Here is a 23127-nt window from a genome sequence, read left to right as displayed (position 1 = left end):
TGCTCTGATCATGACACCAAAGAACGAAAGTCAGAGCACACCCATCATAGGAATGCATGCTTGGCCCAGCCATGACTCAATCGGCTGGGCACTGTACAGCTACACCGGCGAACCGGGTTTGATTCCGGCCTGAGATCATTTGCTGAGTCTCCCCCGTCTCTCTCCCCACTCATTTCCTGTTGCCCCTCTAACTGTCCTGTCACAAATAAAGGCACAAAAAAACCCCCAAAATAAACCTATTTACAAAAAAAGGAATGCGTGTTTGCACAAGGAGCACAGCACAGAAGTGAAAGTGATTGTGATTACACAGCACTCTTCAGCTGCTGCATTGCCATGTCACAGCTGCCTCATAAAACATACATGGTTTATGTCTGCATACCTACCACAACATCATGTATGTAAACACGGTGAACCCATGTATACACTAACCACTTGCATGTGTCTACCCCCAACGTCACAAAGGACTGAACTTAATATAGAAACATGTGTGTGTATGTGTTTACCTCCGCCCTCTCCACCACCTGTTTGCAATAATAACATGGTATTGGCGATTTCATCAAATGCTTTTTCTTCGATTACTTGGCTATCTTTCACAGTCACAAAGGACTGAATCTGATACAGAAACAGGTGTGTGCTTACCTCCACCTTCTCCACCACCTGTTTGCCAAAGGAGCAGACTTTGGTGGACACAGTGATGCTCATGTTTTCGGGGCTGCTGTACTGGCTGCTCACGCCGTAGAAGGATCCGGGCCCGTCTGGCATGCCGCTGCTGTTTAAGTCCGCCTGGGAGGGGAAATGAGCAATAGCCAATGGCATTGACAACAGGTTCTCACACATATCAAATCTTCAAGTTTCTTTTGCTTCAGACATGTAAGCGTTTCTTGGGTGGGCTTTTTGGCCTTTATTAGTACAGGACAATGTGAGAGTAGACAGGAAATTATTGGGAGAGAGAGGTGCGGCAGGGCTGGGATAGGACCCGGACTCGAAGCGGGGTCCCCTTGGGCAATGTAAGCTCAAATGTGGGGGGCTTAGCGTCCTGCGCCACAGACATGTAAACGTTTTTGATATCTTTTAGCTGACATGTTTCGAAGGTGAGACTTCTGTCTTCATCAGAGGGTCACCAATATTGACCTGAAGGTCACAGCTCCACAACATCAGCTGTTTTAAAGCACGTCATACCACGTAACCATCTGATGAAGACGGAAGTCTCACCGTCGAAACATGTCAGGTAGCCTACAGTAAAAGATATAAAAACTTGTACATAATCTGAAACAAAAGAAACTTGAATATTTGAAGGAACTATAAGACGTAATGAACATCTTGGTTCTCATGTACATTACTGTAAATGTGTTACTTCGTAAGTTGTTGAAGCACCCTGTATGATTTTAATGATGGCATCCGGGCATCATTTACAATGGCGCCCTCTATTGTTGGCCAGCAGGTTAAACAGAGGAGGAACAATTCATTTCCCAACAATCACCAGTGTCCAAAAAGAAAGAGCTTTTTGTTCATAACATGTTGAGATTCAGTGACAATAGCAATGAAAAGACAACAAAAAATTGATAAAGAAGAAACTAGAAGCACTCAGAGAGTGCAAACCTCGGCCAAGGCCATGGGGTCACTGATGCCATAACATCTACAAGCTGTGGAATCCTATGCCCATAATATACAGTAACTTGGGAAAAAATGGTGGATCACCACCAAAATGTCCAACAACTTGAGAAAATCTCATCAAAAATCCATTCAGAACTTTTTGAGTTATCCTGTGAGAGACAAACAAACCAACGCGACCAAAAACACAACCTCCTTGGCGGAGGCTGAGGTACAGAAATAATAAAAGTTCCATGTTCTCCTCCTCACCCAGAATTTGACGAGGAAGAAGGCGTTGGTAGGGCCTTTGTCGTAGAGCTCCTTGAGGCCTCCTTTCTTCTCTGGGAACTTGTCGTAGATCTGCCTGATGTCTACCGCCTCCAGCAGGGGGTCGCTGTAGGACGGGTTGGTCTGCCCGATGTGCACAAACAAATGCTTGCTATACTGTAAAGAAGAGAAGGAGAAAGACATTGGCATAATAAACATACAAATCAATCGGAAAATAATTTAGGCCCTGATTACACCTGTATGGACATTTCTATAAATAGATATTATTGGGGTTTTTTTTGTTAAGTATTTTGTTGGGGCTTTTCAAGCCTTTATTGTTTTTATTATCAGACAGGACAGTGGAGGAGAGACAGGAAGTGAGTTGGGAGAGAGTCAAAGGACCCAGGCAGGGAATCGAACCCGGCTCGGCTGCATACCATATATGATATGAGTGCCCTACCGTTAGTGCCACAATAGGGCCGTTTTGTTTTATTTTCAGAAACCTGTTATGTGACATGCAAATAAAAGTGTTAACGCAAAAAGTTATGTTTACAAAAATATCCACTTGATATGTTAACGAGGTCTAAACAGTGGATTTGCTTGATTCAATCCAGTGTACGTGAGAAAAAAGGTTCATGATAAGACGTACTGTACATGTAACTTTGTGTACACATGAAAAGTACCATAACCACAGCAATGCATTGTTTCATGCTTACAATGCACCTGCATGCATATTTCAGTCCTGTTACACAATTCATTACGTCACACTATTGTATATCAATGTTCATCCATAAGCAAGAATGCCACATTCAACTTGTGGTTTCAGACTATATCGAAATTGGAATTTCAGTAATCTGCATAAACAGCTAACCCAAAATACTTTCCTGACATTATGTGTCCTTATGTGACACCTGAACTTTAAATATTAATATTGCCACCTGTGCAGATACTGTACAGTACATGCACGCTGTGAAGTCCTTGCATGCCCTTTTCAGTAGTGCATTCATATGGTTAGGGTGTGTGTGTGTGTGTGTGTGTGTGTGTGTGTGTGTGTGTGTGTGTGTGTGTGTGTGTGTGTGTGTGTGTGTGTGTGTGTGTGTGTGTGTGTGTGTGTGTGTGTGTGTGTGTGTGTGTCACATGTGATACCAGCTAACCCTGCACCCACCTTCACTCACACATGTTGTCGGAAAAAAAAACATAAAAAATGTCTTAATAAAAATACTCACTAGTGGTGTGCATTGGCACTGCCCTTACAATTCAATTCGATTAGTATTCAGGAGGTAACGGTAAGATTAAAATAGATTCAGTCTGATTCGAAGAAGGCAATTTTTTCATCAGTCATGAGGCAAAACAAGCCGTTCAGATACTGAAAAACTGACTTTTATTGGCTGATGTGTGTATCAAGACATTGAAAGTTAACAACTATAGTACTACACTACTATGACAGTGCACGGGGCCTTTAGTAATACATTACGACTCGGTCATTGCCATTCTGGTAACAGCTAATTAATAATGCCGCGCCTTAAGGGGTTAAACGTTCATTTGCTCTGGAAATGCTCACATAAGAAAATGAAACTTGAAAAATATTATGCATCGATTCATTATGGCATTTACCAAATCAATTATTGAATTGACCTGCCCCGTATTGCGATGCATTGCCGAATCGATTATTGTTGACACCACTAATACTTGAAGGAGGAGAGAAGTGCCGCACACTCCCGAGTTGTATGAAGAAGTTTTTAATGTGACAACGTTTCGGCCTGTCTACCTTCCTCAGGTCACGTGACACCGCTAATACTCACAGTGTCCTGGTCCCGCTGCACCTCCATGAAGGCGGAGTACTCCAGCATGCGCAATTTGGAGGAGGCGATGGTGCGGTCCTGCCACACGGGGACGGCGGTGGCCGCAGGGGGCCCGGGGGGGACTAGGGGCTCGTACGCTACATAGGGAGGGGGGACAGGGGAATTCAGGACAGAATCTTACCCACCAGACACGCACACAAAGCAGTTTAGTTTACAGGATCATCATCACATTCACATTTCACACATTTCGCCAGTTTTGGGGTAAAATTTGTGTATTTTGTTAAAAGCTTGTTAAAAAAAATTAAGGACAGATTTTGGGTGTTGCATATACAGCATATAATGTGTATAAATGAACACATAGATCTGAGCGTACACATGTAATATAAACTGGGGATATATGCTGTAGTATATGAAAATTACACAATTAATTTACCCACCCACGTGGTACCGGTACGCTACATAGTTTGGATTACTGGCCCAGGGACTATTCAGGATCTGAGCTTATGCATTTGGCTGTGGAGGTTACTTACATGGGATGGCTGAGGGTACAGGGGCTGCGATACTTGTGTAGGGAGAAGCAAATGGCTTGATGCTGTAACAGATCGGGAAAAAGAAAATAAGAAAGTGACATCACAAAACGGGAGATAAAGAGACACACACACAGACACACACACACACAAATATACACACCTACACCGACGCACACCAACACACACCGACACACGTACACGCACACACACACACACACACACACACACACACACACACACACACACACACACACACACACACACACAGTGAATGTTTTGAAGCCGTTACTTACTCCTGAGAAGAAGGCCCAGGTTGTCCAGGGATAGATGTTGGCCAGAACTAAATGAAGAAAAGATCTTCATGAGATCATGGAATACTTCCAGAAGATGAATGATCAATGGTGGAGTATGGGATCAAATTGATTTAGACTCTATTCACAATTCACAATTGTGTACACCAAGAGCGACCTACACTAACTGAGCGCCGGAGATCATTATTTCTCTATGGAGGGTGAGCGAACTGGGCGACCAGAGCAAAATCGCCAGGAGCGAACTGAGTGACCAGAGCGAATTTCAACGATTAAACTCAAGCTAATATTATGGTAATGGGCTATGACGCGGTTCGTCAAAAAACAATTGGAATGTTCACATCTCTGAATGTCCCAGGCTGTCAAGCCAGAGGCGTTATGTGATTAGCTAAATCAAACATGTCAATGTCAAGTCTAGAGCGAATATAGCAAATTCATGGCGAAACTTCTTCAACGAACTCAGCTACCTGGGTCGCGTATGTCGTGCTTGGTGTACACGCAGCATTACAATCACTTGTCGAGATACAGTGCAACACCATTATCACATTTTAGATAATCTTACCAGCATTATCTGCCTAACCGTGTAAACCCACCGGCATAGTAATTAATAGAAGAGCTGGCCACAAAAGAGACAGCAGAGCAGCTTAAGAGTAAACAATCGGAATGTTGATATGCTTGCTTTCTGTTTTTTAACAGCCCTACACTCCTACTCTGTCTCTCGTGTCATGATTGGCCTTAGAAATATTCCAGTGGGGCAGTCATGGGTAAGCAGTTAAGGTTCAAAAAATGAGAATAAATTCTCTGACTAAGGCACTCCAAATTAAAATGTCTTTATTAATATGACAGGTCCTACATATATGTCCATGTAGGACCTGTCATATTAATAAAGACATTTCAATTTGGAGTGCCTTAATCAGAGAATTTATTCTCATTTTTTGATCCTGGAAGTACTATACCTTGGACTAAAGAGCACCCAAACCCAAGAAGCCAACAAACTATCTGGATAAGAGCATGCCATACTCCACAAACTGTAAGCAGTTAAGGTGTCAGACTTGTAGCCCAAAGGTTGCTGGTTTGACTCCCGACCCGCCAGGTTGGTGGGGGAAGTAATTAACCAGTACCCTCCATGACTAAGGTATCCTGAGCATGGTACCGTCCCGCCACACTGCTCCCTTGAGGCGCCATAGGGGGCTTCCCCCTTGCATGGGTGAGGCAGAAATGCAATCAGTCGAGCCTGGGGCTGTTAGCTCACCCTGGCCTGTGTCGGGTAGGGGCCCTGGGGTAGCGGAGGCAGCTGGCTCTTGATCAGGTTTGGAGACACAATCTGGGCTGAGGATAATGCCGCCATGTTCTGCAGGGCCTTGTCTTTGGAAGCCTGATCCTGTCGACATGGCAGAGAAGAGGCACAGTGAAATAACACAGCAACGCCTTAAAAATACTTTAACACAGAACATATAGAAACACTCAATTATGATAATGAATACAGAAGATGTTTACATGACCATGTTTACATGTATGAAATACGTATGAAATACATTAAATATGACATTTATTCATATTATACATCTTTTAAAACTTAAAATTTAAGATATCCCCCAAGCTGAGAAATCAGAAAAAAAACCCAAAAGCCAAAAGCAGAAGCGGACATCCTGGGATCATACTCTACATTAAAAGTCCTGCCACATATCTGTTCCAGCCAAATCACTTCACCACCAGATTCAAACTACTGTAGCAAACATTTTCAACTTGACCCAATGAGCTTATTCATGAAGACATCTCTGTTTAGGGGCATGCAGGAGAAAGGAATACACCGTAGCTGTATATGGCAGGACTTTTAATGATGTATACTTGTTCTTTCCCCCACTAAACACTCCAGGCATGCTCACTGCCTGCACAGCTTGATCCAGGAACAGAAGCTATAATGGGTTTTTTGAGTATGTATTTGGGAAACAGGCATGTGGGTAGGTCTGGAGTGATGTTTTTATTAACCAAGCAAGGGCAGGACAAGAGAGTTTATATGCCAAGCGGAGCACATGGAGGACAGGCCATCAATTCTGTTGAAGCTTGGCCCTACTGTGGCCTAACAGTAGGGCACTGGTTACTACGCTGGCGACCCGGGTTCGATTTGCCATCCCTTCCCCGTCTCTCTCTCTCTCCCCACTCATTTCCTGTCCCTCTCTCACTGTCCTATGACAAATAAAGACAAAATAGCCCTAAAGATATCTATTTAAAAACTGATGTTGAAGCCTGACTCGCAAATGCAGATTTGGATGTCTTTACAGGTTTGGAGGATCATGTGTACTGTATTTGCAAGACACCACTATGCTAGGAGCAGAATCAGAGCTCGATGGAAGATCAACAAAAGTCTCCCCTCAACTACACACGAATAGAAGTGGGTGCCAGACGGCCCAGCCGTGGCTCAATCGGCTGGGCACTGGACTGCTACACCGGTGACCCGGGCTGGAGTGCGGCCCGCGTCATTTGCTGAGCCTTCCCCGTCTCTCTCTCTCCACTCCCGTCTTGTCACAAAAATAAGGGCTTAACAACACATACAAATCTTTTTTTGAAAAGAAATGTGGGTGCCAAGCCTATGCAAAACCGTAATAACAACCACCAGTGGTAAAGCTGGCTTTGAGAGGAGACATATTTGTATCTGTCATTGGTGACTTTCCAGCATGCTCCAGCAATGCAATGCTGCGGTTCATTGTGAAAAGGTAGGGAGCTGGCCTGAGGGGGACTTGGCAATGCCCTTGCTTAGCCCTGGCAGGTGGATGGAGTCCCACATCCACAGAGGGGACAACAGGCTTCTTTGTGAAGACAGGATGAAGGGGTGTAGGGGTGGGGGGTTGCAAGGGCAAGTGGTGGTGGAGAGGCACAGAGCAGATGTCTATGAGAGTAAATGTTCACTCTCAGTTCACTCATAGTTGCACAGAGAGAGAAAGAGAGAGGGGAGAGAGAGAGAGAGAGAGAGAGAGAGAGAGAGAGAGAGAGAGAGAGAGAGAGAGAGAGAGAGAGAGAGAGAGAGGGAGAGATAGAGGGAGAGACTGAGGTCAGAGAGCGAAAAATACAGACAAGACGCAACAGAGAAAGTTGCAATAGAGAAACGGGGGAAGTTCTGTAACTTCTGAAGTTCTGTGTTCGTATAAAGAATGTGAATGCAACATGTTTAGAGTTACAAAAGGTATGATGATATCATGATGTGTAGAGAGATGATCCACTCTCACCACCATGGCATCAACTTTAGATGCCATTTGACCAGGCGGAACTTTTTTGACGTTGAGGCCATACCTGCCACGTTGTGTGCTGACTATGTAGTCTAGACCTAGAGACCTTTCACTAACCCTTACCGTCAGTGAAGTCATGCTGCCACAAGGGGGCGCATTGGAGTTTTTTACACCAAGGACATACGTTGGACATCAAAAGTTGTCATCTGAGTTGGGATGACTTGGACGGTGTAGGCTACCCTAGAGAATAATGCGCACGAGAAGATAAATCTCAACCTACTGGTCACTCTGTTATGTGTATGCGTCCTTAAAGGCTGAATGTCTTTCTTGAATTTGCCTTTTCCTTTGTTGTCCCTATTACTGCAAACCCGTGAGGTGGCATCACCATTACGTAATGGCCTGCTGGGATCTTATTTTGATGTTCAGAGGAGTAGATGTGTGCACATCCCACCCGATGGGCCAGGTGCAGGACAATGAGAGTCTCACACTTTGCCTGATGAAGACCTGAAGGTCGAAACGTTGCTCTATTAAATACACAATAAGACAAGCTTGTCGCGGATTTCTTTTTCATTTGGATCTTATTTTGATGTGCCATCTTTCTTTTTGTCAGATCTCGTGATAGAAATAAGAATAGTGTGCTGCTTTAAATGCCCATTAGTGCGTTTTATTTAGAAGTACGACTATCTCGCTATGGGTTGAGTTTAACAGAAAGAAATCTACCCAAACAGTCAAAATGTGTGTTGACACCAAGAAAGCTTTCATTGCGACAGCATCATGCTTTAGACTTTTTCAATAAGTTCTTACATAAGACAAAAAGCAAAGGCAGCCGGCAGCATCATGGAGCGCTTCGCATGGCCCTTGAAAGCAAGAGCCAAGTAAACATGGGTCATTTTGATTGTCCTGTCATGCAGACATCTGGCTTTCTGACTTGTAACAGCAGAGGTCAAGAGGTAGGAGCCATGCACTTGCTATTAGCGTTTAGCATAGTCTAAGCAAGGTGCATAAGACATATAATAGCGACGAAGCCAAGCAAGGCAGAGTGCACAACTGGAGCAAAATGCACACTTACCAGGTTCATGGCCTGAATCAAAAGGAGAAATAAATAAATAGTCATCATTAGTACACCTTGTCTGGATTAAATAGAATATACCCCCCCGCGCTAACCTCCCCACATTTGGGCTTATATTGCCCATGGGGACCCCGGTTCGAGTCCGGCCCGGGTCATTTCCCGATCCTGCCCCATCTGTCTATTCTCACACTGTCCTGTAATAATAAAGGCCAAAAAGCCCCAAAAAATACATTTAAATAGAATATACCCCCAATCTCATCTTGTTATCTTACTATTTGGAAGACATTTGTCATTTGTCATTTTCAGCAAATGTCATGTAACTGTACAATACACTGTAAAAGACACAGGACTTGGCATATGTTTCATTTGGAGGTTGATTTGGTAACTCTTTACCAATTACTTTGAAACGTGACAACAGTTGGTTCCAAATCCTTTTCACAGTGTACAGTAAATGTGGCCCAAAAGCAACTGTTTAGTTAGCACCTCTACTTATGATGCAATATTAGGCCTACTCCGTAGAGACTTTTGCTTCTGTAAAGGTGTGTAAAATAATGTTTGCAGGCTACTGTATATGGCAGCGGTGTCAAACTCATTTCGGTTCAGAGGCCACATACAGCCTATTTAATCTGAAGTGGGCCAGACCAGTAACATAAGTGTAACAGATCACAAATGTATGCTTCATATTGGAATAAATCATCTCGAGTGGAAGACAACGATTATATTAGGAGCATTGACTGTAAATGGTGACCAAAAAAAGACATTTGTTCTCAAGTATTAAAAATCTGAAATTTCAGCCAATTACAGAAAATATTGCAATTGCAATTACTTCTTCTTTTGACACTTGTTTTTTTTTGGTCTCTCTCCACAAGTCTGGGGTCAGATTGAACCATCTGCCGTCCAGGCCTTATGTTTGACACCCCTGAATATGGTCAAACACAAGAAGAGTACAGAGACAGTTATACTGTTCACCAGGCTGCTCAGGTTGCCCACGCTTTACGGTAAAAAGTATATTTAGCATATCATTATGCCGCGTGTATACTAGAAACGACCTACGTATGCTACCCGAGTAGCTGAGGTCACTGAAAAAGTGTTGCCATGTTTCCACATTGACATGTTTTATTTAGCAAATGACAGAACGGCTCTGTCTTGACAGCCTGGGACATTTGGAGATATGAACATTCCAATTGTTTTTTGATGAACTGCTTCATAGCTCATTACCATAATATTAGCTTAACATTTATCACTGAAATTTGCTCTGGTAGCTCAGGTCGCTTCGCTCCTGGTGAATTAGCTTTGGCTGCTTTAGTCACCGACCCTCCACAGAGAAATAATGACTTCTGTCGCTCAGTTAGCGTAGGTTGCTCTTGGTGTACACATAGCTTTATAGGGCTTTTGAGTGGAAGCATGTGATGAGGGTTTCCTATAAAGCAATAGTCAGTTTTACCCTTGAGCTCCTACAAAAAGTTTAAAAAGAAGTTGTTCAAGTTAGTATCAAAATCACTAAATTTACACCAATTGTGGGTAAATGATCATATGTATATTATGCCGTAAATGTTAAGAACAAGTTTATTTAACAAGCAGCCAATGGTTGTTTTTAATAATTTTTGTTATGTGCATGGTCACTGCCTTTGCACAGCTTCATATGGTTTAGGCTAATTCAATTCCATTTCCTTCCATTTCCCAAGTCCATTGTCTTTCATTAGAAATTAATTTCACAATTGAACGTCGTACAAATAAGTGGCTGTTAACCCATTTCAGCCTAAGGTCTGCTGAATGCTTAAGCCCTTTTTGGGAAAAGGTGCCTTCAGCCTATAAAAACCTAAACATATCATCCTCCAAGGCACATAATCACATGAAAGAAGTTGCACTTAAAAGCTAGGACCCACATCTTGCATTAGAATGTGTTAATTCAGCTCTAACATACCTAAATGTTTAATAAAAAATAAATAAAATCTCAAGAGTCTGAATTCAGCATCTATGTTGCTACAGGTGCCTTGGTCAATGCAGCATGTACGCAGCATCAGGCTTAAATGGGTTAATAGTGTGCTTTTGAATGCCTGACAAAAACAATAACTCTGCAAATCAATGTCAATTTCAATAATGGGATGTAAATAAACAGTGGCCCACATATCCATGCCATTCAGCATAAACGAGGTTGACTCCTGGGTGAGCTACCATATAGTCTTTTGAATGGTGACAACCTCTTCAAATGCAAAATCCAGCAAACACATTATTCTTAAGACGAGTACTATGGGGTAAGGGCAAGGCTTTTAGCCAGGGATTTGTGATTTGTGGTATTTGCTGTGTACTTGTACAGATGTTTGTATAATCAGGTGTCAGAGAGGAAGGGTATGGGTGTGAAACGGGCAGCGTACTTGCACTGCTGTGATGGATTTTTAGAAAATTAAACACATTTGGGTTTTTCCTTCGAGGCCTTTTGCATATGTGTCAAAGCACTGGTTTGATTCGTCGGCTTCTTCAATCTGTCCACTACTGTGTACTGTGTGTATTGTGCGTATGATGGTTTGGGATCTGGGCCTATAGACCAGTGTTTCTCAACAGGGGTGCCAGGGCACCCTGGGGTGCCGCAGGCCCCCCTCAGGGGTGCCGCGGAAACATGGCTGAAAAATAAATGATGTAATATGATTCATATTTGTCTAAATTGATAAGTTAATGCTAGTCATTGGAATCTTTCATCTATAAAGTAAATATAGGTCGTCCCAGTCAGCTGCTACTTTGAACGTAGGTTGTGTGACGTCTCTGAATGTGTTACGTTTCTAAGTTTGGGTTATATCAGAAGCAAACGATGCCATGTTAAGGCTTGCTGGTTTGGGGTGCCTTGAAATTTTTCATGAATTGAAAGGGTGCCTCACTTAAAAAAAGGTTGAGAAACACTGCTATAGACAACATGTCTGGTGTTGATGACGCATCATGCACTGGTAGATTCCATGACAGTAAAACGCTGACATTACACTTTTATTTATTACATAGTCTTATGTTCTTCTACCCTCCTACTGGTGATTTCTAAAAGTGATGTATCTAAAATATCTAAATATCTAAAAGCAATTTTGCAGGACAACAATGTGCCATGGAAATACCCAATCACACAACAGTTTAGTGAGTCCATTGAAATTAAAATGAAAAGCCAAAGTATCAGCACGTGTTTGTGCTCTATGTGGAATGAATGTAATGAAGTATTCTGCCCTACAAAGGGAGAATGCAGTAAATACGCCAACATTGAAAATGAGAAAAATGCCTTCAAAGCCTTGGTATTGAGTTGGATATTGTAAGTACTGCAAATTTGCACAAAGCAATATCTCCAAAACGGGACAAATTTGGATCATAAGGCTTTGTCACAAGATAAAGGAGGTGTAATAAAGACCATTTTCAGTCTAAACTCAATGTTGACAAAATGTGTAGTTACTGCCTTTGTAGGGCAGTATTGATGATCACCACTACACATCAAAGAAAACATAATGGTAGCTCATGGTTAAAACAGGAGTTAGACATGGAGGAATGGAACTGAAAGTGTAGTTAATACTAGATAACATGTAAAGCATGGAAGCGGACTACATTATTGTTTGCCACTTGTACTTCAAAGTGCGTGTTCACATAGGTGAAGGTCCAGTCACTCACAAAGTACATTTTACAAACTTGTTGAACTGTATGCACATAAAATAAAAGTTTGACAAACATAGTTGGATGTTGAGATGGAGAGAACAGTAGACACAATATGAAGATAGAAGAATGTAGAAATGTGATGAATGGAAAAACACAGACGGCTGAAGGTAGAGAGAGAGAGTCTTAGTATAGACTAGACTAGAGCCTTGAGAATAGACTGAATGCAGCGATGCAGCAAAATACAGCAGCCAATACACAGCCAAAAAAGCCAACATGCAGCAGCAGCATCACAGCCTCAGCACAGACCAGGAGCCTATACTACAAAGCTGGCTCAGGAGTAAGTTAAGAGGTTAAGTTAAAAGATAAATCATCTAATAGAAAAGCTTGTAGTTCTCATTTCAAATGAGTACTCCAGGCTCTTCTATTAGGTGATTTACCTCTTAACTTAACCTGGTTTACTCCTGAACCAGCTTTGTAGTATAAGCCCGAGATCTAACGACCAGCAATAACAAGGTAAACCAGCGCATTACCCAGTCCCAAGCACACTGCACTGCACTTTGCCTTGCTCTAAGTGCACAGCGCACTGTTACAGGTGCTCAATGCTAACTAGCCAAAGTCATCCGAGAAACGCAGCTGATGCGCAGCGGGCAAAAGAAAAGAAAGTAAAGGTCCGCAACACTGTTTGATGCTCCCAAAATTTAATGGCAAGACGTTTCGCACTGTGATGAAGGACGGATAGTCCGAAACGTCGTGCCATTACATTTTGGGAGCATCAAACAATGTTGCGGACCTTTCCTTTCCTTTCAGTTGTCTTATGTTTGGTCCAGCACCTGTGCTACTGATGTGCGAACATTCTCTGACTTTTTGTGCAGCGGGTAACAGACATGTCAAACCCTCAGTAGCAGCATTCAAATCTCAAACTTGAAGCATCTAGCAGCAGCATCACAAAGCACCCGGTTCCCACTGCTGGGAAAGTTAAAACATTTTACTACTTTCAGCAACGACAGCAAAAATCTGGCAATAGATGTGGCAACCCACACTCTGTTACCGCATTAGAGAAAAAGCCAACATGTATTCCAACATGGACACAAGGGCATAAATGAGAGCAAGAAATTAAGCAAGAAATCTGCAGCTCATTCTGGTAAGTGAGACATTGTCGTGTTGCATTCCAGAATTCTGGGACTTGATCTGATAATTATGTCTGATTGATTAGCGCCATAGCCAAGCCAAGCCGCCCCCAGCCCCAGCCCCCGCCCCCCAGCCGCCAGCCCCTCCCCAGTCCAATCCAGCCCAGTTCAGCCCAGCAGACAAGCGCATACCTTCAGCTTTGACTGTATCTCGCGAGACTTTCTCCGGGCAAGAACCTGCAAATGGCTAGAAACCTGCAGAGAATGGAGAAGAAGAGAAAAGGAGAGAAAAGAAAAGAGACAGAGGCCAGAGGGAGGGAAGGGTACCAGAGAACAGTGGACAGATGTAGGGACAGCAAGAAAAGCAAGACAGGGGTAAAGACAGAAAGAGAGAGAGACAGAAGAAGAAGAGAAGAAGAAGAGAAGAAGCCGTAACCAAAGAGGGAAGAGATGCCCAGTCATGCCCGGCTGCAGCCATGGGCTGGCCCTCAGGCAGTGCAGTGCATACCTTAATGCCCGCCTGGTACTCCCGCACTTTCTTCCGCGCTAACACCTGTATGTGACTAGACACCTGGAGGAGTGTGAGACAGGGTTAAACATACGGTACACACATGCTCAAACATGCACATATTATTTATTATGTATGTATGCACACAGGCGTTATTACCAACAACAAAAATCAGCCATGCAGACAAACGGAGTGCAATACACACTGCATTGCTTGAGGTGGAGCACATTACAGTTTTACCGAATGTTGCTGTCCTCATTATCATCATCATCATCATCATCATCATCATCATCATCATCATCGTCATCATCATCATTGTCATTGTCATCATTAAGCGGGCTTGCGGAGCAAGGACCATGCAGAGCATGGCCCTTGCAGAGCAAGGCCCGATTCTAGTAATCTCTAAGTCCTGTTTCTTATTATCGTTCTTGTGCAGGGCAGCAGTAAAATAGAAAATGGATCTCCTCCTAGGCCTTTCGAGATAGAGACACCGTTCAAACACTAAAACGACCGGCTCGGCTTGGAGATCGCGTCTCGTTATAGGCTTCTCTGTGTCTCTTGTCGTTTTCCCGTTTTTGGCGATTTTGTTAAAGCCTGGGTCTCCATTGAAAACAGTGGTGGAACCTCCATGAACCAAGGTTCCGCCACTCTAGAGATTAGAGTGTAGGAGGCTTTTTCGGTCATAAAACATCAACACTTTCACCTAGAAGTTTAGTTGACGCGTTGTTAGCGAGCTCTATGGGATGTCTCCAAATTGTGAAAGTTTCATCTCCCAACTCCCAATACTTCTTAAATGGCAGGTTTGTAAAAAAAACAGGCCTGGCTCTATGGAGAATCCCATTCTTTCGAAAAGTGCATTTTTCAAGAGATCAGCGCATGTCCCACACGGAGGTCCATTTGTGCCTGAAAAATTTAACCTATAAACTTCATTCAAAGACTGTTAGAGAGATCACAAGCATGACTCCGATCTGTGAAAAGGACACTTGCCAACTCCTTTTAGTTTTTTTACAACGATGTTGTAAAGACAAAAAACTCATTCTCATTTTCTCCCCTGTTAAAGGCTCAATACTAACTGTCTTTCAGTCAATCACAACAGGTGCAGCCAGTGAAGGATTCCATTTCAACTGTCACTGTCTCAAGATTCCATTCTTAACGAGCAGGTGCGAGCAAGCATTCTAGAAGTCTATTGTTGAGCTCTGCAATGCAATGTAATATAGTCTTGCTGGACTATGCATGACAATTAGCTGCTTGGCTTAGTGGTAATGCATGCCGCTGCATTAGAGATATGGAGGTTGAGGGTTCGAAACCCACCTGAGGCCATGTTGATTTTCTAAATTATATCATATGCAGCGTTCCTTGGCCGACTTAAAATGCCATGTATATCATTTAGTATGGATGGCAAATGTGCTGAATTACAGATATTGAGGTTGGGGGTTCGAAACCCAGTCAAAGCCATGTTGATTTTCAAAATTATATCATATGCAGTGTTCCTTGGCCAACTTAAAATGCCATGTATGTCATTTAGTATGCATGGCGAATGTGCTGGATTACAGATATGGAGGTTGGGGGTTCAAATCCCAGTCAAAGCCATGTTGATTTTCAAAATTATATCATATGCAGTGTTCCTTGGCCAACTTAAAATGCCATGTATGTCATTTAGTATGAATGGCAAATGTGCTGAATTAGGGATATGGGGGTTGGAGGTTCGAACCCCAGTCGAAGCCATGTTGATTTTCAAAATGATATCATATGCAGTGTTCCTTAGCCAACTTCAAATATCATGTATTGTATGTCATTTAATATCAATGGCAAAGGGGTTGGATTACAGATATGGAGGTTGTGAGTTCGAATCCCGCTCGAAGCCATGTTGATTTTCAAAATTATATCATATGCAGTGTTCCTTAGCCAACTTAAAATACCATGTATGTCATTTAGTATATCCCCAAAACGCAGAGCTACAACACTTTCAAGATGGCTGAATCCAAGATGGCTGAATTGTTTGGCCCATAACTTCTGACTGGGTGGATGGAGTTTTTCCAAGATTTCTTTTAGCTTTGTTTTCTCAATAGTACTTTGTTTCATCTCTGCCCCAAAAGGCAAGCCCGCTTCCAGCATTTTCTGTGAGAATGCATTTCTAGTTATTATTATTATTATTATTATTATTATTGTTGTTGTTGTTGAATGTTGCTATTGTTATATGTTAAGTGTTTCATTCATACAGTAGACTTGTGATGATGATATTGTCTAGTGGTATAAAAGTGGTATTAGGAATGTCAGTTTTGTTCAGTGATTAGTTTGATTTGACACTGAAGTGTAACACTAACATGCAATAATGATTAAAAGACAAAAAAAACCCCACTTCAAAACACCATTCATGAATGATCAGACTCGCACCCATTCACAGACTCTACCAATTTATTCTTTATCCCCAAAAACATATTTGACACGGAATGTATTCTAGCCTTAATCTGATACCCTGCGGGCCTGTATTGAAGGCACGCAGCTGCAAAATGTATCATTCCATTGCACAACACGCATTCAAACAACTGGCAGACAAACAAAGGTTTACAAACAACTCTCGTGTGGCTCTTGTGGCATTAACGAAACGCTACGGAATGAATGCATGCCCCGGTTTCTAAGCATGTTGAATCTATTGCCTACAGAGTCACATTCTATCGTGCCTCTGTGGCGTGGATATCTGGTATGTGTTTAACTTCCAGGGCTAAGCCATCACAGATCAAACTCTGCTGGCTGGAATGAAGTGTGCAGTGACAACATCTATTCTCCGCACATGCTCAGTGGCCATGCTCTCCATGAGGTTTACAGCACTACAGTTTCCTCAGGAGTTATGGCTGGGCTACCTCTCAACTGACTACACCCAGGAATGAGCAAAGCACTCATATGTTTCACATTTTTCATTCATCACTGACATTTAATATATATATATATATATGGGGGGGGGGGGTTGATATGGAAAAAAAACAATATCACGATATGGATTACTTTATATCACGATATAGCACAATTACATACGTTTTCAGTTATTCTCTTTATTTGCTCTTTATTTTTTCATGTCGCAAAACAACCTTTCTTTAAAATTGATCTTCTTATTCTTATTTTTACAGTTACATTAACTTATAGTGTGTATTGTGACAACATGAAATGTAATTAAATGATATTCAATTGTATAAAATTGCTAAAATTACTATCACGATATAAACGATATAGGAGAAAGGTCACGATATACACTTTTATATCACGATAACGATATATATCGTCATATTGCCCAGCCCTAAGCCCAGGGCCGCCCGCCACTAGGTATAAGTAGAGTAACCAGACGGCCTCAACCACTTTGCCCCCAAATTTGGGGCCTCCTTAATTGAGATTTGTATTATTATTTTATCATTATGGGATTATTATTATTATTATTATTACAGTATTATTTATTTATGAGGGGAGCCTCCTAACCAGTCATGCTTAGGGTCTCCGAAACCTTAGAAGCAGCCCTGCCCAGGCCAGACTTGAACCTGGGTCTCCATGTACAGTACTCAGTGTGCAGTGTGCAGTGCGCACCTCTCGGCACTCATAGTGTTTAGAAATGTAATTTTGCTAGGGGCACAAAATGACTGATGTTCAGACTCCTCAAGAGTTATTTTGTGCACCTTCATAGACACATTCCTGGGCCCAGTGGTTGAGAAGTAGACCAGCCTGTAGTTCTGATTCTGAAGTCCTCGACCGACCGACCAGTGAGCAGCACACACAGAGGCTTGAACGTGACAAGCAGACGTGGCTCTTACCTGTTTCCGCGTTCGGGTCTTCCCTGTTCTCAGCTTGATGTACCTGGCTATCAGCTCATTTCGTCCTGCAGAGAAGAGAAAAGGCACAGAGGGGAACATGATTTGAATGATTTCGAACCCAGTGAACGCTCAAAATCCACCTGATTCCACACAACTAGAACAAAATTCTTTATATGTATATTATATGAATGGCCAAACATCTTCAGAAAACCTGCAATAAGTTTTTTTTATCATCATTTGGTCATCCTAAATAGCCCAGTTTGGCAGGAAACCCCCCAAAATCAAGCCCAGACAGTGTTTCCCATACATTAAGGAAACTATGGCGCACCGCCATAGTTCAACTGTGGCCACCATAGAAATGAATGTGTAATGAATGTGTTGTGTATAGACATAAAGGTGTAATATGAAGAGTTCAGATGCAAAACCCCCTAAGTGCCTTTTCAGAAAATAATCTTAATTCATTTTTATTTAATACAAAGCTACAAAAATTGCATATTTTTCATTTTATTTATGTAATATAACTATTTATATGTATTATCAAGTACATGAATGTAAACCAAACCAACAACAGGGTTCTCTAAAAATATAGAAGTGCAGGTCTTCAGAAATGGAGTTAGAGGGTTTTGCATCTGAACTCTTCATATGTTGTTCAGCCCTTTTACCCTTTTATGGGAGGAATTTTGAAAAACTGGCCCTGTGACCAGCATCCCTCATGTAGAATGTGTACGCCTATGTGTGTTGGGAAAAAGGTATAGCCTACTCTCTTAGACCGTTTTTGTCTGTGCGTGAACAATTTCACAGTGCTCCTAAATTCTTATCTGAGCTCCTATTTTTTTTCACGCCGCGTGACACCCCCCTCCCCCCATTGCCCCGCGTGAAATCCCCCCCCCCCAAAAAAAAAATCGCCGCTGCCCCCATAGTTTCCAAAAATTCTGTGGGAAACACTGCCAGATAAGACATGAAAAGAAACAGCTGTGATGTCTTCATATGGACAATAGGTGGCAGTAGAGACTTGCAATGAGAGCTAAGCTTGAACCCCATCACCTTCAATGCTAAATGGCAAGCTCTGTAAAGCCGCCTGTGTGTGTGCGTGCGTGTCTGTGTGTGTGTGTGTGTGTGCGCGCATACGTGCGTGTGCGTCTGTGCGTGGTGGTCTGTGTGTGTGCGCGTGCAAGTATGCAGAAAGGATCCTCCTTCAGGTTTTACTTCTAAACGAGACACAGAAATACCCTCTGCATTAAGTAGCATCCAGGCTCAACATTCCACACAAACAGGACAACCAGAACACACACACGGAGAGAGAGAGAGAGAGAGAGAGAGAGAGAGAGAGAGAGAGAGAGAGAGAGAGAAAGAGAGAGAGAGAGAGAGAGAGAAAGAGAGAGAGAGAGAGAGAGAGAGAGAGAGAGAAAGAGAGAAAGAGAGAGAGAAACAGGTCATGCAAAGTCCTTCATCTATTTGCAGCTTTTACAGGTTCCCCTGCCCTGTGAGGGGCCAGAGGCGTTCTGCATTCTACAGGCTAGATCAGTGTTTCCCAACCTTTTTTATCCTGCGTACCCCATAAGCAGTTTTGTCATATGATGAGTAGGCCTACCCCTCTCACTCATGCTCTATATCTGTTCCTCTATCCCAATGTGACTACACTCCATATATTTGTTATTATTGCATTTTTCCAAGTACCCCCTGAGGTGTGCTCGCGTACCCCTAGTGGTACACGTACCCCTGGTTGGGAAACACTGGGCTACAGAACCAGAAGGACCCTGCAGAACCAGCCAGACAGAACAACAACCCGGCTCCCCCTCCTAATGGTACACCAGGGGTGTTTAACACCGGCCCGGGCCCAAGTCTGGCCCGCGAGATCATTTCAAATGTGCATTACAGTTGGCCCACATAAACACCACGAACGTACAGCGTATTGAAGACTTGAACATGAAATTAGGTGTTTTCACAGATTTTGACATGACTCAAACCAAATCAAATCGAATCAAATTGTGGAGCATTCTTAAGTATTAAGTATTTGCTTAAGAAATAGATATCGAATCGAATGTGCTGATTTACACCTCTAGTGTAGACATGACAGCTGTGACATTATAGCACAGCTGAAAAGACAACCAATATCCGTTGGACAAGAAAACCAACATCAAGAGTTAGACAAGAGACATCCCAGCAATGCAGGAGGCCTTCCATGATCAGTACATCAGTCTGATTTCAACAATGGACTTCAATGATTCAGTGTGATGTGTTTCTGGGTGTATGGAGGGGGTGTCATATTTTTGCGTGTTGTTTGAGTGGCTAGTCTGAGAGAAAGACTGAAGAGAGTGAGAGAGAGAATGGGTGTGTGTGTGTGTGTGTTTGTGTGTTCATGTGTGTGTGTTTGCACATGCATATGTGTGTGTGTGTGTGTGTGTGTGTGTGTGTGTGCGTGTGTGTGTGTGTGTGTGTGTGTGTGTGTGTGTGTGTGCTCATGTGTGTGTGTTTGCACATGCATATGTGTGTGTGTGCGTGTGTGCCTGCGAGCGTGTCTGTGTGTGAATGTGTGTGTGTGTGCATGCATGTCTGAGTGTGTGTGTGTGTCTGTGAGTGTGTGTGTGTGTCTGTGTGTGTCCCTCTGTGTGTGTGTGTGTGTGTGTGTGTGTGTGCATGTTAAGAGAGCCCTCCTCCCCCACCCTTGGGCTCTCTCTCTCCTCTGTTAAGCAGCCGGCCACGCCCGCTTGAGAGCCTCCACATTCCACACATTCCACTGCTCCTGTCACAGCTGCAGCCCGCCACGCTATTGGCCCCAGGGCCTGTGGGGGCGTGTCCACACCCCTTAAACATCACCATACCCTGGCCTACAAAATGACTGCTGCACATCGTGTGTGTGTGTCTGTGTGTGCGTGTGTGCGTGTGTGTGTGTGTGTTTGTGTGTGTGTGTGTGTGTGTGTGTGTGTGTGTGTGTGTGTGTGTGCGTGTGTGTGTGTTGCAAATCCTTCCAAGAGAGTGTCTGCGAGTGAAAAACAGTGAAACTGCTGTTGTGTACTGAATGATTGAGTTGAGTGGGCAACATACAGAATGGTACTCTGTGCATAACACACTATCTGAAATAAACAGTGTGTGTGTACACTTTAGTGTCTGAATGTATTTAGATGTGTGTGTGTGTGTGTGTGTGTGTGTGTGTGTGTGTGTGTGTGTGTGTGTGTGTGTGTGTCTGTGTGTGTGGTGTGGTGTGTGTGTGTGTGTGTGTGTGTGTGTCTGTGTGTGTGGTGTGGTGTGTGTGTGTGTGTGTGTGTGTGTGTGTGTGTGTGTGTGTGTGTGCGTGCGTGCGTGCGTGTGTGTGTGTGTGTGTGTGTGTGTGTGTGTGTGTGTGTGTGTGTGTGTGTGTGTGTGTGTGTCTGTGTCTGTGTGTGTGTGTGCATGGGCGCGCGTGTGTGTGGCAGTTACATGCATGGTTGTGTGATGAGCATGGGTGAGTGTGTGCATGCGTGGGATATGGAAAGCTGTGAGTATTTATACGAGGAATATTTATTGCTTGTGTGTACCAAGAAAGAAATACAGAGAAGGGGAAAAGAGGACAGACATAGCGCTGCTTAAGGGAGAAAGAAGTCTGTGTGTGTGGTGTGGTGTGTGTGTGTGTGTGTGCGTGCGTGCGTGTGTGTGTGTGTGTGTGTGTGTGTGTGTGTGTGTGTGTGTGTGTGTGTGTGTGTGTGTGTGTGTGTGTGTGTGTGTGTATTCATGTGTGTGTGTGTGTGTGTGTGTGTGTGTGTGTGCCGTGCGTGTGTGTGTGTGTGTGTGTGTGTGTGTGTGTGTGTGTGTGTGTGTGTGTGTGTGTGTGTGTGTGTGTGTGTGTGTGTGTGTGTGTGTAGGGGGAGTTGAGTTGAGCAGCTGGAGCAGTAATTCAAAATGCAGCACAGACACAAAGAGCCTCGCTGTCCCTCTTCAACAACTGCCAGCTGGTGTAACACACACACACACACACACACACACACACACACACACACACACACACACACACACACACACACACACACACACACACACACACACACACACACACACACCATCCTCCCCCAAAGTCATTCCCTCTTAAAGGACATCAACACCTGTCTTGGACTGTCCCACAAGAGCAGTGAAGGAACACAGCAGCACAACACACACACGCACGCACGCACGCACGCACGCACGCACGCACGCACGCACACACAGACACACACACAGACACACACAGACACACACAATCATTAGTCATATGTCTGACTGACAAATCCAAATGAGAGCAGAGCAAAAACAAATGTGTTCCATCTGCTATTATAGATTTATTATATTCTGGAAATAAACTGAAATAAATATTTTCAAACAGTTACCCAGACCATGGTGGTCCCAAGGCTTATTTGGACCATGGCTTGCACTTCAGGTTGCCTACTGTAATTGATCTCTTGAGAGGGCAGGAAAACATTGGTTTGATCCCTGACTGAAAACCTTTGTGGGGTGGACAACCAGCTATCGATCTCTAAACTGTTTGAAGCGATGGTTCGGAGTAGAATCACCCTAATGCCATTTGAACCGTGACACCCATCCACCTTTACACCCGAAGTGTTTTCTGCCGCAGGCTTACATCAACAGAGTTGCCGTGTTATTCGATGTTTATTCCGGTTAGCTTGACTCAAGCGCATATGGATACTGGGCACCGTCTCCAAACTTTCCCCACAAAAATAACATGTCATGACACCAAACTTCTGCAGTAGCACAAATATGGTCGGTACTCACGAAACGAAGCATTTGGAAGTTTGGAAATAGTCCAGGAGTTTATTATTATCAACACAAGCCGAATAGCTTCTCTGCTGCTAAAGCTGCGCCAACGTTACTTCCGTCATCTAAGACAAGCATGTAAGAGTCCTCAACGAAGCTCATAATATGCACAATGAAAAGTGAATTCAGCATCAGTATTGATAACGAAAATCATTGTCTAATTGATAGTAGGTAAGATTTGAAATATCTTTTAAGTATTTCCTTGAAAATATAAGCCTTAATCACAATTCAGTGAAAACTTTTTTAACACTCTCGTCTGGAAGTTTGTTGAAGACTTTTACGGGCTTGTCTCATATGACGGAAGTAACGTTGGCACAGCTTTAGCAGCAGAGAAGCTATTCAGCTTGTGTTGATAATACTAAACTCCTGGACTATTTCCAAACTTCCAAATGCTTCGTTTCGTGAGTACAGACCATATTTGTGCTACTGCAGAAGTTTGGTGTAATGACATGTTATTTTTGTGGGGAAAGTTTGGAGACGGTGCCCAGTATCCATATGCGCT

At 43.2% G+C, this 23127-nt stretch overlaps 1 protein-coding gene across 5 annotated transcripts in view; it reads right to left on the bottom strand.

The window, feature by feature from the left end:
• The window catches only part of tead3b (TEA domain family member 3 b), a 78586-nt gene that overhangs the window by 5732 nt on the left and 49727 nt on the right, over positions 1–23127 (bottom strand). The window contains exons 4-12 of one of the 5 annotated variants that reach the window (XM_063215181.1): positions 17844–17908; positions 14047–14109; positions 8791–8802; positions 5750–5878; positions 4483–4529; positions 4190–4251; positions 3660–3835; positions 1861–2034; positions 640–783 (exon numbers count right to left, since the gene is read on the bottom strand). In XM_063215181.1, coding sequence (XP_063071251.1) covers positions 640–783; positions 1861–2034; positions 3660–3835; positions 4190–4251; positions 4483–4529; positions 5750–5878; positions 8791–8802; positions 14047–14109; positions 17844–17908 — 872 coding nt within the window. Of the gene's footprint in view, positions 1–639; positions 784–1860; positions 2035–3659; positions 3836–4189; positions 4252–4482; positions 4530–5749; positions 5879–8790; positions 8803–13730; positions 13794–14046; positions 14110–17843; positions 17909–23127 lie in introns of all 5 variants that reach the window. The other 4 variants (XM_063215184.1, XM_063215183.1, XM_063215182.1 and 1 more) reach the window with 4 other exon arrangements.

This window comes from Engraulis encrasicolus, chromosome 14 (genome assembly GCF_034702125.1).
Source record: "Engraulis encrasicolus isolate BLACKSEA-1 chromosome 14, IST_EnEncr_1.0, whole genome shotgun sequence".
Lineage (NCBI taxonomy): Eukaryota > Metazoa > Chordata > Actinopteri > Clupeiformes > Engraulidae > Engraulis > Engraulis encrasicolus.
This window is presented reverse-complemented; position numbering and strand designations above follow the sequence as displayed.